Source organism: Chaetodon auriga, chromosome 8 (assembly GCF_051107435.1).
Source record: "Chaetodon auriga isolate fChaAug3 chromosome 8, fChaAug3.hap1, whole genome shotgun sequence".
Lineage (NCBI taxonomy): Eukaryota > Metazoa > Chordata > Actinopteri > Chaetodontiformes > Chaetodontidae > Chaetodon > Chaetodon auriga.
In genome coordinates, this window is record NC_135081.1 from 7,472,868 (window position 1) to 7,487,020 (window position 14,153).

Below are 14,153 nucleotides of genomic sequence, written 5' to 3' on the forward strand. Positions count from 1 at the left end.
GCTGCATATATCTTTCCATATCATACATCCTCAGAGGGGATTTACCACAACTGCCTTTAGACATTATTATTCTTGTTTGCAAAATGCACCAAGAGCACGTTTCAAAAACACAAGTAAGTAAATATACAGTGGCTTCAGTCTTCTCTCTTTAGCCTTTGTCTTTGTTTGCTTTCCAAAGATAATTTAAGTTTTCAGTTTCTAAGTAGTTCAATCCAACCCAGGGGAGCTATACCCCTGTGAGACGAGATTTTTTTAAACTTCTTTTTCCTCTCCTTTTTTTTTTTTTTTTTTTACTTCAACCCTTATATCCCAATGCAATTATTTAATATACACCCACTCATAGTCTGCATATGAGATATGAATATAATTGTATGTTACTTTTTAATTACAGGAAAAATCTAACTTGTAAGATGATGGGCTGGAAGGTGCCATTGCATTGTTATTTTTTTCATCCTCGTTTTCTGATTATGTGAGCTGGGCTCCTTTGCTAAGCGATGATAAGCAGAATTTCCATGTTCTCTGCATAATTAATCCATCTTTGCCTCTCTTCATGCCAACTCTGCCGTTATCGCCTGCACATGCCTGAATTGCAAAAGAATCCTCTCTTCAATTGGAACTTATTGATATTCTAAAAAAACTGGAAATCCTCAAATTTAAGCCACAGATTGTTAAATGGATTAATTTCGCGGCAATCGCAAGCATCTAACGCGGGGAGACAGGCAAAGCAAATTGAAAGTATCTCCTGTTTGTGGAGTTTTAGTCCCAAATGATAGGGTTTATTGGCATGTTTTTTTTCCCCATAGTCAAAAATTACCATTTATTTGCATGCCATAAAATACTTTTATATGGTTGAAAATTCAGAGGAATTTCTTTCAATGCCTGTCGTTGGCTTCATGATAACAACTTCAGCTTCCCACATCTGGACGCTTTTGATACTGGGTGAAAGGAATGTCTGAATATTTAATATTTTTATCTGTTTTCATCGATGGTTTCACCATTAAGGATGGCTCTGCTGTTTGCATGGAGCCTGGCAGATGTAGATTTATTTTCTGAGCTGTCTACGGCCTGCCTTTCAGTGAATATATTGATGCATTTTTCCATTTTGCTGTGCACTGATGCCTCTGCATATGTAATAAACCAGCAGACACACTTATAAAATACATCAACAGACTGTATTATAATGCTGTGTTCAGATGTGGGTCCTCAGTTACTCATGCACACATAGGAAAATGGGGAAGAGATCAGCCACACATATCAAATATAATTTACTTGACCTCATAAAAATGAATAATATTAAATCACAGGATGTCAAAACACATGAGGTGCTCGTGGTTAAAGTAGCAAATATGTTACTTGGACCCTTGGCATACAAACCTCTGACTTGCATACAGACAGTGACATACTGGAACATGGACATGATCACTACAGTGAACCATACTGTCATTTATAATGTAGTGCACATATAAACTGATGTAGTGGATTTACAGCCTGAATTAGACTAAGATTATGGCAGCTGTTGTTCCTTGAATTGTAGTCATATTAAAGAAAGATTCCACACATGGTGAATATTAATGGATATTATTATAGGTGTCATAAACTCTGTAAGAATTCCTATTCTCTGTATTTTTATTGGAGCTTGAATTCAGCTGAAGATTAAAGCACCATCTTATCTAGAAGCTAAAGATCTTAAGTTACACAGCTGAGAACTGGTAGTCTTCCTCAGGCCGGTGAGGTTTACAGATTGAAAAATATTTAAAAGCAAAACACAGGTGTGAGATTTCTTTTTACTGTGCAAACTACTGTGATTTAAGAGCGTTAATGTCCCATGAAATGTCTCGACAAACACTAAAAGAATCAGGTAACGATTATCACAATTTGGAGTAGTTGCTTATTTTTTATGTTTAACTAACTTTCTCTCAAAACCCCAGACAGAAGATGGACTATTTAATTAGTATTGTAAATGTTCTTTTGACAGTGATTTATGAATTTGGTGGCAGACAGTGAAGGTCTAAGGATGTGATTGTGGAAGTTGTTCAATCTGGTTTTCTTCATTTTTGGACTTTAGTTAGCAGCATCTGAAAATGTACATGCAGCACTCTGAATCCGGCTTGCATGAATCTGTGGTGTTGCAGCCCCATGCAGGCTGGGCATAGTTCAAAAAAGAGTTCATTCATTGTGTGCAGGGATTACACAGACGTTTCATGTGATAAACAGTGATTAAAGGTATTCTATTTTATGCAGGTATCACCTGACACTGAACATCACCTCAGATCATATCCAGTCCGCACACACCTTTGTCTCAGACTCTGCATGGTGAGAAATATAATAAAAACAGGAAGCAAGTGTGATCTGATTGTCTGACTTTTAACTCAGCTCTTAATGATATATTTATAAAGGCATCATTAAAATGACAAATCTACAATAGAAATTGAGCTCATTTCTTCGTGGATATCAGAGTTGACTATAAAAAGGTCACTTTGGGGTGATGTTGAAGGTTCCCACAGAAAGCCATTGATTAATTCATCTATTCTACAGTCTGAATTCCCTCACCTTCCACTGTCAGATACATTTTTCTGCTTACTTAATAATGCAACGCTATTATTTTAAGAAATGAACTCCTTGAAACAAGCGCGGATATTTATGATTTTAATCCATAAAAGGCTTGCTGGTTATCCCCTGGAGGTGTCACAGTCTCAGCTTTTGACCACATAAAAAGACACTGAGATTAGCAGTAAGAATATACTGCCCCGTGGTTCTCTCCTCCTCCTCCTCCTCCTCTACAAAAAGCCTTTATTTACAGATTTACACACTCCCAATGGGAGGAGCATAGTTTGTTCATCCCGCCCTCTTTTTTGTATTTTCATCACTTCTCTCGACTTTAACGTTTTGGTGTAATCTTAAGATGCTTTGGGGATGTGTGGCATTTTGATTTCTTTCTTTCTTTTTTTGAATGCTCCGACTTTTTTGTTGATGGGCTTTTTTGCTTGTTGTGCTTTGTTTCAAAGTGCACTGCATGTTATATATCTCCCTGGTAAACGGAAGGAGGTGGGAAGAGAAGGGCACTGGATGGTGGTGCGAGAGTGAAGCCTCCCTGGAAAGAGTTGGCGCTGAGGCCTCCAGGGCCGCGGGTGGTTTTGGCAGCTCGGGCAGCGCAGTGGGCACTCTCTCAGACATCTGTTTGCTCACTGCTGCTGGAGCTGCTGGATGGATGGATGGGGAGGGGGTGGTGGTGGGGGTTGGGCCTGGAGAGCTGGAGCATTCAGCCACAACCAGCACCAGCATCTTACCCAGGACAGACAACAGCAACTCAACATTATAGCTTTCATTGCGATGAGTAAAGCAGGATTTTCCAAACTGTGGGTGTCAGCATTGGGATGCAGTGCTACATCCAGGCCATTCAAGGACACACACTCACACTTGATTTCTGGTAGGAAATCACAAAGAATTATGGGATATCATGCAAAAATATTACAAACACTATTCATCTTCAATTTGCTACTGAACAAGTTTCTGTTCCAGTTCCTGAACGTGTTTCTCTTTTTCCCCCTCTATCACTCTTAAATTATATATCTATATATATAGATAGATATAGAAATATATCTATTTATACACACACACACACACACACACACACACACACACACAGACCTTACATCCTCTGAAGACAAACCAATCCCCAACAGCCAGAGGGTGACACCACGGCTCCAAGTGGAGCTGCTGAGGCTGCTCTTTAAGGATAGGGTCCCTGTCCAACCGATGGCTGTCACTCCCAGCGCCAGTGGACATGTGTGATCCCTTAAAGAAATCAACCTAGTAATTTGTCATGCCAGACTCCCTGTGATATTACTCGGTCAGCACAGCAGCTCACTTAAACAGTGCAGGAGGAAGACTGCAGCTGTTAGCGTGGCAATCATTCAGTTTCAATTTTTGTCATAAAATTAACACAGTGCTGGGAGACAACAGTTTCATTTCTGATAACACGAGAAATCTGGTGAAGTTAGTGCAGGAGTAGATCGTTTAATGCTTAACTGTCGGATAATTGTTTATAGCAACTTAGTATGATGCAATCGCATGTCATTTAGGGACTGTACAAAAATTAATAGGAGGGGTGTGGGTCGGGGGGGGGGGGGTATTTAGTTTTTTTTTGCTGGAGGGAGGGGATTGTAAACAGTTTAAGAGGAGAAGGGAGAGCTTTTTTTTTTTCAGCCAAGTCAGATTGTAGTTTTTCATTAATCTCTTCATTAAAAAAATGAAATGGCTATATTGAAAAGATTTTTATGCACCACAGGTCATGAATATTGTGACTGAACAACACAACCTTCATGAACATTTGGGTGCATCTTCACAGAAAACAGCACTAGAGTAAAGTTCAATGCGTCAAACGTTAAATGTGTCTTATAAAGTGTAGGCGACAGCTCCTCTTTAAAAAATGAAGAATGACTGTAATATTCAATAAAAAGGACTCTCAAATACTCTGTGCATTGTTATTTATTAAAGGCAGAGTTAGCTGTACCATTCATTACCATATCATTTTCTGAGACACTGAAAGGAGGGTGTTGCTTTTTCCAAAGTCAAGGGGAGAGTTCAAAGAAAATACCAATAATGCTGCAGAGGTTCAACAAAAAGTGAGCCGTAAGCTACGTTCAGCTGCCTCCTCCCCATACAAATAATTTTTGGACAGCCCCTTACTATTGTGTAGTGCCATAACAAGGGTATAAATTGTGAGTTTGTGTGAGGATGGCACCATGCCGCCAAGATCAGGACACAGCAACATGCTTGAAAAACACAAATTATGAGACTGGATTTTCAAATTAACTGTAAAATGTTGGTAAAACTGAGGGAAAAATGTTATTCATCCACACCACCCTATTCTCCATCATGGAAAGAAAATCAGCCTTTGCTTGTGACAGAGCAGTCAATAAATAATCCCAACAGTCGACAAAACTTTATCTATTATTTAACATCAACATGTCACTCTCACAAAATATTTTCAGGCTCTGAATGAGACGTACAGTTCACAGACATGCTGACGAGTCTTCAGTCAGAAGACCACTGGGCATACCAATGAGCCGTACAAACACCATTTGTTCTGAAACATATTTTCTTTAAGAACGAAGACGGTGAAGCCACCAGACAGCCCACCTCCACTGCCCCGACACTGAATGGCATTCCCCAAATGTGACTTGGCAGTTCTAATCAAATGATTTAGCACATTAAATCAACCTTTCCCCTCATAATCAGATTATGTGAGTGCACTGCGCAGCATCTCCACAGCATACAGTATACCTTAACCTATTAATATGACCAACCTTGTGTCAGTGATTTCCCTTGCGATGGAAACAGTATCATGTTAATTATCACAACCATCTGGTCCGAGCAGTGAAAAAAGCTTTCTCTTCCTCTCGCAGATTTGTACCTGTCAATCAAAGACGGCTTCAAACAAGCCACTGGGGCTCAGGAACAGCAGAGAAGAACCACGCTCCAGTCTCAGAGGATTTAGGAGTGGCGTTAAATTAATCTTCAGCTGGCAATTTGACTCTCCTCTCTCACTATGTTGTTGCTCTTACCACAAATCATTATTGATTTTGGTGCTGGGTTCCTAATATGGCCAGTAAAAGCTATTTATGGATGTTTAGCATGGTAATTTTAGACAGTGTGTGGGATTGCTTTATTTTTAACCTTCAATTGGGGCTTGAATGTAATTTTCCTTGTATGTTTTTTGGATGGTTTGTTGTGCGTGTGGAATGTTGGATGACAGGAAAGCACACACAAAAATCACTGACATCATTCTTTCATAATTTGTTTATCTCTTGAATAGTTTTTCTTTGTTTTCAATGGATCGTCATCCTGGAATTTTTTAACAGAAACTCTCAGAGTGTGTACAGTGTGACAAAGCTGAGATATGGAAATGATTCACTATGACTACCACTGTCCCATGACATCACTGTGCTTGGATCAGGACCAAAGCTGTACGCGAAGAAGAAAGAAAAGGGAAAGGAAAAAAAAAAGAAGTTTAGCCACCAGAGGACAGTGGGAAACACAGGACGAGACAAACCAAGGAGGCTCGCAAGACAGATGCTCTCCTCAAGGTGAACCACCGCTGACCTGCCTGCCACATAAATTATTCTGTAGTTTCAGACTCCATTCCAAAGTTGTGGAATTGGGTTACAAGATAATTTCACAGGCCACTTGCTTGTCTTCCTTGGCAGTCCAACTGGCTAATTGAAGAGAGTGATTTCCAGTTTGGGCAACTATTCAGAACATGGCAGTCAAAATCTGAATGATTTGAAGGCTCTCACCCCCCCCTCCTTAAATATTCTGAATATTTTTCTCGTCCATAGCAGACTAATTGTAGGCAAGAAAAAAGGCTCAAATTCTGATTGACAGTTTATCAAACTGATAAATAAACAAGGCAGAAAAAGCAGGGTACTGTCACTTACTGGAAAGTCACCGTGTGATCATTTAAATATATTTTACAGTAAAAGTTCGGAAGCATTTTTATGTTCAAGTACAAATATTACATATAAGTATCATTTACACCAGGCCTTTGTACACTATACTGTGTAATTTGAATGGCGGATTTTATGTGCGTTTAAGAAAACTTCTACTTCTTTCAGCTTTTGGCCAAGAGTGCCACCTATTTAAGGTCATGGCGTCTCAATCCAGATCATCGCTCAGAGTGCATTCTGGGGGAATGAGGGGCCAAACTGCATCTGAGCTAATCCTCATGTATTTAGCCATTATAGGTTCAGATTTGCTGGTGATAGGACAGGAGGACCACATGCTGTATTAAGTGAACCTGGTGCAATAGTGGAGGCTTCTCCTCTAAACCTCTCTTTTGTGTGTGTGTGTGTGTGTGTGTGTGTGTGTGTGTGTGTGTGTGTGTGTAATGGATAAAAATAAAAATAAAGCAGTTAAATTAATGTTACAGATCATTTTAAAGCAGCACCAAACTGATGACCACGGGGTCCTTTAAGGTGTGGGGAAGGAAAAAAAAAACATAAAAATTAGCGGAGGCTAAAGATTTGTGTTTATATTATGACTGTATGATCAGTTTCTATTGACCCCAAAACACGGGCGCTAAATATGGGCGACGCTAATTAATAACTGGAAGTTAAAGTAATTGTGGATCAAGTGAAGTTCACGAGGCTGCGGCTACGGTACCCGGGGAGGAACAAACCTTATCTTCAAACAAAAGCGCGAAACGCTTTCACCTCCCCAGTCAGTCCGTGCGGATCGCGGCGAAGCGCAGCCTCATCACGGAGAACGGTGCTGAGAAAGAGTGAGAGAGAGACAGAGAGAGAGAGAGGGAGGGTGTGTGTGCGAGAGAGAGAGAGAGAGAGAGAGAGAGAGAGAGAGAGAGAGAGAGAGAGAGAGCCAAAGCCAGAGCCAGAGAGACGAGAAAGATAAAGGAAAGACAGACGGAACGATAGACTTGTGCGTAAAAAGTACTGGTGCCCCCCTTCTTCTTTTTCTTTCTCAATTTCCATCAGACAAAAACCCAAACCGGCTGCTTGGATGAACCAGAACCTATCGATCTGTCAGTACTACACCTGGATTCACTGACCAGCCGCACAGCAGGCATGTCCCGAAGGAAGCAGAGCAACCCCAGGCAGATCAAACGTAAGTTTTTCATGTTGTCTCGCCGTTCCAGCGCGTCTCCAGGCTTATTAGAGTTTGCACAATATTGTAATGATAGTGACCACAGTGGAGCTGATTCAGCAGCGCTCATGTGTTGCCTGTCACGGTCCATACGCTCCAGTCTCCCTCCGCAGATATTTAGTGTTTCTGACGAGCTGATTTTACAATCCAAACGCCACGGTTGCTGCTGGCGGAAAAAGTTTCCCCGCTGCTGCCAAGTTGCGGCAAAATGAAGTTATTTTGTTGTTTGGTTGATGTGACTCTATTCGAGTTTTCACCAAGAATTGTGTATCAGTCCCCCACTTTGACTGGGTGTGCAGACAACAGCTCTTTGTGCCAGTTAATCAGCAGTAATTCTAAATTATAGGCCGGTAATAAATACTGACGCAGTGGAATGAGGCCGGGCTGCTTCTGAATTCTATTGCTGTAAAATGTTTTTATTTGTAGCGCACAGACACACACTCACACACACGTGTCTCACACGCACTCTCGCTCCTTCACACACACTTCACTTTTTTTTTTCCTTTTACACATACACACTCCCTTGCAGGTGTGTGGACACAAATACGTGCACACACCCTTTATCAAACTTCCCACTATAGCCCATACATGACATTAATATTGATTAATAGTGGTGATAGATGGAACTCGTGGTGTTGCAGTGAAAGTGAGGCCAGTGAATGCATGTTTTAATTGTAATCTCATTGGACTGTATCAGTCCTGTGGGGAAAGTGTTGACCTTGTGTCCCAGCAGCCTAGTTCACACATATTTGCTTCTCAAATTTATTACATTATTATTATCATATTATTCTTATTTTATTTGCATGAACACATGAATGAAGTACAACCTCTCGGTCTACATTAATTCTAAAGTGTGTCATACTCACATTGTTGAATTTTACTCATGAAAAATATTTTTGATGAAAGGTTTTAAACAACTTTTCAGAATTTTCAGGATTTTAAAGAGCCTGTAGATAACCCATAAATATGTTGGGATTTGTACACACACACACACACACACACACACACACACACACGGACACGACCACACTTTCACATCTCAAATACAGCTGACATCTGAGTGTGTGTACAGTGTGTGTGTTCAGTTTGTCCACTGTGTGCTGGTACCTCTAGCTGCTGCTGTAAGAGGCTAAAAGCAGACTGTGGTTACTTTGGGATCAAAATATCAAATATCAAACCTCTTCCAGTAATTTGTCTTGTAGGCTACTTATGATACTGTTTATCTGTGCTACAAGATATTATGGAGAATTCAGAACTCAGGCAACATTTGTGTGTCTGTGTGTCTGTGTGTGTGTGTGTGTGTCCATATGTGGGTGTGTATGTTTGCATGTGTGTGTGCGCTGACATGCATGAATTCACGAGGGCTTGTGTGTGTGCGTGATGCTATACAAGAGCTTTTTTTGTTACATTTGTGTGGGACAGAATGTGCGACACAAGAGGTTCGTGCGTCGTCTTGTTTTATTTTATACATAATTGCTGTTGTTTTACCTCTTAAATATTTATCGGCCATGCTTTTTATTTCAAGTTTTTAAGGCAATCTCAGTGTGAATTTGGATTTTTTTTATGCTTCTTCACGTGACGCAAATTGGGATTTATTAGTATTTTAAATACTGTTCTGTACGTTTTATTACAGTTGGATCAAACAATTTAAAATCAACCAGTTTAGCATTTTATTTTCTCAGTTGAGGGTGAAAATAGTATTGTGAGAAATGTTTGTTTGGCTAGATTTTCTTTTTGCACTCATTTTTCATGCAGTTTGCTGTACTTTGGTCCAGGGTAGCTGCCCTAAAATAATTATAGTGCAGAAACACCCTTTTGTCTTAACTATCTCCGAGATCATATTTGCGTTTTTACTGCCATCCACCACAAACCCACAACCATTTCTAATCAACAAAGAAGCACGACAACATATGACGTGATGGGCCCACTCATCTTTGGACCAATCCCATCGTAGCTTCCAAATTTTGTTGTCGAGCAAAGGAAGTCTAACGCTTGTGTTGCGCTTTCGTCATTGTGACCTGGCCTTGTGTGAATTAGTATGTCATGTGTAAGATCTTGTTAATATGGAGCCGGTGTGCAGCCGTATAATCAAGCTCTAGTTAGAAACAGAAAGGTCACGAGGAGCCTAGATCCTCTCTCCTACACCGGGAACTCTGGGAAAAAGGCCGAGGAGGCACTGCACAGAAAGTCAGCACAGACAGTCATTCTAAAGGACAAAAAGGTTGTTGGGCGCAGTCCCCCCCCCCCCCCCCCCCCCTCCTCCTGCATACATTGGACCGTTATCTAAAATTGTGATTTATGCAGTATTTTAATATTTTGCTTATTCTTTCCCCTTGGGTGCTCTCTGAGCGGTGATAAAAAGGCGATGCTGAAAGAGCACCATTAATTTGCTCCGATGACTGGGGAGATAAGGCCAGATAATGGGAAAGATAAGCAGAGAAGATATACCATCAGAAACCCGATTATTACCATTAAAATTCCAGCCCAGCAATCTGCAGCTGGCTGATAATTCCTTCTCCGTTTCCACCACTTTGGATGATAAGGCAAAAAATAGTCACTCAGTGCTCCTTGATTAGGCTGCCTGGATATCCCGATAATACAGTGATAAATTATGTATTTTCCCCCTTGTTTTTTTTCTGTGAAACGTTACATCTGATTTTTTTTATATATATATAAATATATATTTCTAGCCCCCTTTCTGTATCCCCCTCCCCTTGTTGCTTTTCTAAGAAACCCCCCATACACTTTTATTGTAATAAGAGTTTGATAGAAAGAGGAGATAGTGGTGGAGGTGTTTTGTGTGGGAGCACATATCAATGTTATCAGCTCATCTCCCAGGGCCAGCTGCTAGCTGCTGTTGTTTTTAGCCTTATCACCCCGTGCCAATATGCCAATAAATTGCCCAGATTGTTAGCCGTTCCACGGCGGGTCAGTAGAATTTGACAGGAATGATGAAAATATCGCTGATGCTCTGCGGATTGCGATTAGCTGCTGTAATATGATGTGTGAATTCCACCAAGCTCCCTCTATCCTCTCTTCTCCCCCCCTCTTGTCCTCCCTACTCTCTCTCTCCCCCTCCCCCTCCCCCCCCACCTTCCACTCTTCCCCGGCTGCTGGTGGTGTCCATACCTCTATTCGTACTGAGAGGAGAACATTTTGATGCTTAATAGGAAGGAAAGATATGAACGGGCTGAATTGAAACCAGGCCCCTCAGAGTAATTTTTCTGTAAAATTGCCCCCCAAAGTTTCACAGCGTAAAGGGGAATCTGGATGATGTAGGGAGCATGCCTCCACCAGTGTTTATGGGAACATATTGAAGAAGCCCTCTGAGGCCATGGCCAGACATCTAATGTCAAATGTGCTTATTAAACTGACTTAGTGTTCTCTCTTTTACTGTTGTCTTCACCACATGGACCGTCTGAGAATTCATGTTGCTTCCTCTGGTCCTTTTACTCGACATTGTCCAACCAGAATCAAGCACCATACTGTAGTGATTATACTGCTCCTTTACTGTAAGTCTGTATAGCACCCGAGTGGCAAGTGCACAAGTCCCCAGAGCTCCCTCGCCACTGTGTCATACTGTCAAAATGCCTAATCTACTCATGTGATAGTGATGTTACATCTGTAACGCTGGTCCACTGCAGTGTGCAGAAATGCTTTGAATGTGTTGTTGTCATTTGGCTTTCTTTTTACCCATAATACCTTGTGGTTAAAGTTGGAACAGGGGCTAGTGATGCTTTGGCAAATGTTGCTTTTCCTATCACATTTCCTAAGATACATCGCTTAATGAATATTATCAGTTTTTTTGGGTTATTTATTTGTAATTGTTTACTGCTTCTGATGCCACCAAGTTACCTTCAGTGCAATATAAAGCACAAGCCTCAGATCATTATAACACGCTCCCTGCTTTTCTCAACTACTCGGTTGAGAACTGAACGACAGCCAACCGAGGTTCTCTGCTCGAGCTAAAAGTCTGTTTTTATCGTAGCGACCATTTTTTCATCTCCGCTCTACAGTTAATCTCTCCAACTCCTTAGCATAAGGCCACTTTATGTAACGTTAGCATACTGTTTATCATATCAGGTGACATTTCTATCTTTGAGGGGCATTTATCAGAGGCAGATTACAGTAGTAAGGGATAAGGGGAGTGTTTACTGAATTGACTGCCAACATCCTGTATCTGAATTTGTGCGTTTGTTTGCTTGTGTATACATTGGTGCATGTACAGTATGTGCGAGGAGCATGTGGCTTTCAGCAGAAGGATCGGAGCTGTTAGCTTGATGTATTTTTTATTTTTTTTTTCCTCTCAGGGAACAGACTCCTTGTCCATATTTCCTACAACTTAGCTCAGCTTTGCTTTCTCGTATAAGGAGAGCGTGCAATGCAAGTCGTATACGCTGCGTTTCACCCTTGGCCCACAAACGCTGGCAACTCCAGCAGTCAGATGTTTTGGGGGTGTAAAATCAAAAAATGTTTGCATGCCAGCCTCCCTGTATATTTAAGGGTTTCTCTTTCATTGGGTGACAATCACGCCGTGTCTCTTGTGTTTCTCTTGTTGATTTCTGTCAGAAGAAGAATGGTTGTTGAATGCCAACTTTCCCTCAAACATCTGTTCCCTGCCAATAACAGCTTGTGCCGTTGCCTCGTCTTCGCTGAAGGATCCCCAATTGCCTCCTCACTTTTGACACAAAACAACAATGCAGATGAATGTCATCTTCTTGTAATGTTTTTTTTTTTTTTTTTTTCTGTCTAAAGCACAGCGTTTCTTTTATGGAGAAAGTATTTACGCTCCTGCTCCAGTACTACTGCTTATGTCACAGACTCTGCAGCTATAGGGAGAGGAATGTATAGCAGCTGCCGTTTCCTTTGTTGACAACAGTGCTGTGTGATGTGTTGGATGGGCTGGGGTTGGCAGCCGATGGACTGACGGTGCCTAATCCTGCCCTCTCTGTCGCTGTAGCCCGCAGTGCCTGGACAGCAGTGTGAAATGTGGGCAGGGTTGCTGCAAAGGTGGAGGTCACTTCCTCACGCAGTTTCCTCTTTATCTTCCTCTTTCCTGAATTCCACTGTTATTATTCCAATAACCGCTGGTCCAAGCTGTCACCATTGTGTTTTCATCCAGGCGCTCTAACTGTCACCAATGTGAACAAAATGTTAATTTTAGAAATATGTGCAGATCAAAAGCAAAAATCTGTTAATGCTTTTACTGGTGCTGTTTACGTGTTTTCCTCTGAATTGTACATTTCAGGCCCCAGCCGTATTCCTCTCTTTATTTAGATTTTATATCAATGATGCCCATTGAGCCCCCAGGCAACAATTGACTTTAAGCCTGCTTTAAGTTAATAGCCTTGTCTCTTGCTTGTAGGGATCAATATTGGTATTAATTAATCACCATTATCAAGAGCAGGATCTAGTTCCATTTGTTGTTACATCAGCAAAATATCAATAGAGAAAGTGGACTCCCTGATCGTCATGGCAACTTCATCTCTTAGGTCAAAGAGAGTTTATCTTATCTTGCTGCTGAGAGTGGCAAACTGCTTAGGAATCTAGTTTAGACTCAAAGATCATTGATTTAAGCCTTTTTTTTCACCCCCACCTTGTTGTTTCAGGAGAGAGAGGGGCGAGAAAAAAAAAATAGAGAAAGGCAGCATTCTAATCACAACAGAGATGTAAGATTTAAATATTGATGTCCAAAGGCCATTACAGCAAAGAAGGCCTCTGGTCTCGCTGTTGTTCAAGTACGTCCTTTTAAGACCCAGACAAAGCTTTGATTATCAGAGGTGTCACCGTGGAGTATGTCTGTATAGCTGACAGTGTGGGACTGAAGGGGAGATCAGTTTCCTGCAGCCACCGCCACAGAATGTTAACAGATCCCACTCTACATCCTGGTATATCTGCAGGCCTCCTATAGCCCTACATTATATCCTGACACTCGCTGTTCATGGTGCTGTGTTGCGTTGTGCTGAAATAATCAGTTATTAACGGATTAGTCCATCAGCAGAATTTTTTTATAATCAACTTTTTTAACTAAAGAATAACTAAAATGTCAATGCTTTTCTTTGTCTTCTGTGAGAGTAAACAGAACATATTTGGATTTTGGACCGTTCTTCTGACAAAATGAGACACTTGAAGACATGAACTTGGACTTTAGGGACTCAGAATTGGGTTTTGTTCACTATTTGCTGTCATCAGCCCTGTAAACTGAGGTTGGAGAAGTATTCATATCTGTAACTGAAGTAAAAGTAGCAACGCCACACTGCAAAAAGACTCTATTACAAGTTAAAGCCCTGCAATCGAAATCTTACTTAGACAAGTGTTAATAGAAAAATGTACTTAAAGTATCAAAAGTGAAAGTACACACTGTGAAAAAAATGGCCACGATAAGTGTTTTTTTATATATATATTCTATTATTATTGCCGATGCTTCCATGTGTAAGGAGCATTTTACCGTTGCAGTATATCAGGTGGTGCTAATTCTCACTCTCTACTAT

General features: G+C 40.9%; 1 protein-coding gene across 1 annotated transcript in view; it reads left to right on the forward strand.

The window, feature by feature from the left end:
• Positions 1–7,189: 7,189 nt before the first annotated feature.
• The window catches only part of zfpm2a (zinc finger protein, FOG family member 2a), a 116,429-nt gene continuing 109,465 nt past the window's right edge, over positions 7,190–14,153 (forward strand). Inside the window, exon 1 of the mRNA XM_076737735.1 lies at positions 7,190–7,623. Coding sequence (XP_076593850.1) covers positions 7,584–7,623 — 40 coding nt within the window. The 5' untranslated portion in view covers positions 7,190–7,583. The remainder of the gene's footprint in view (positions 7,624–14,153) is intronic.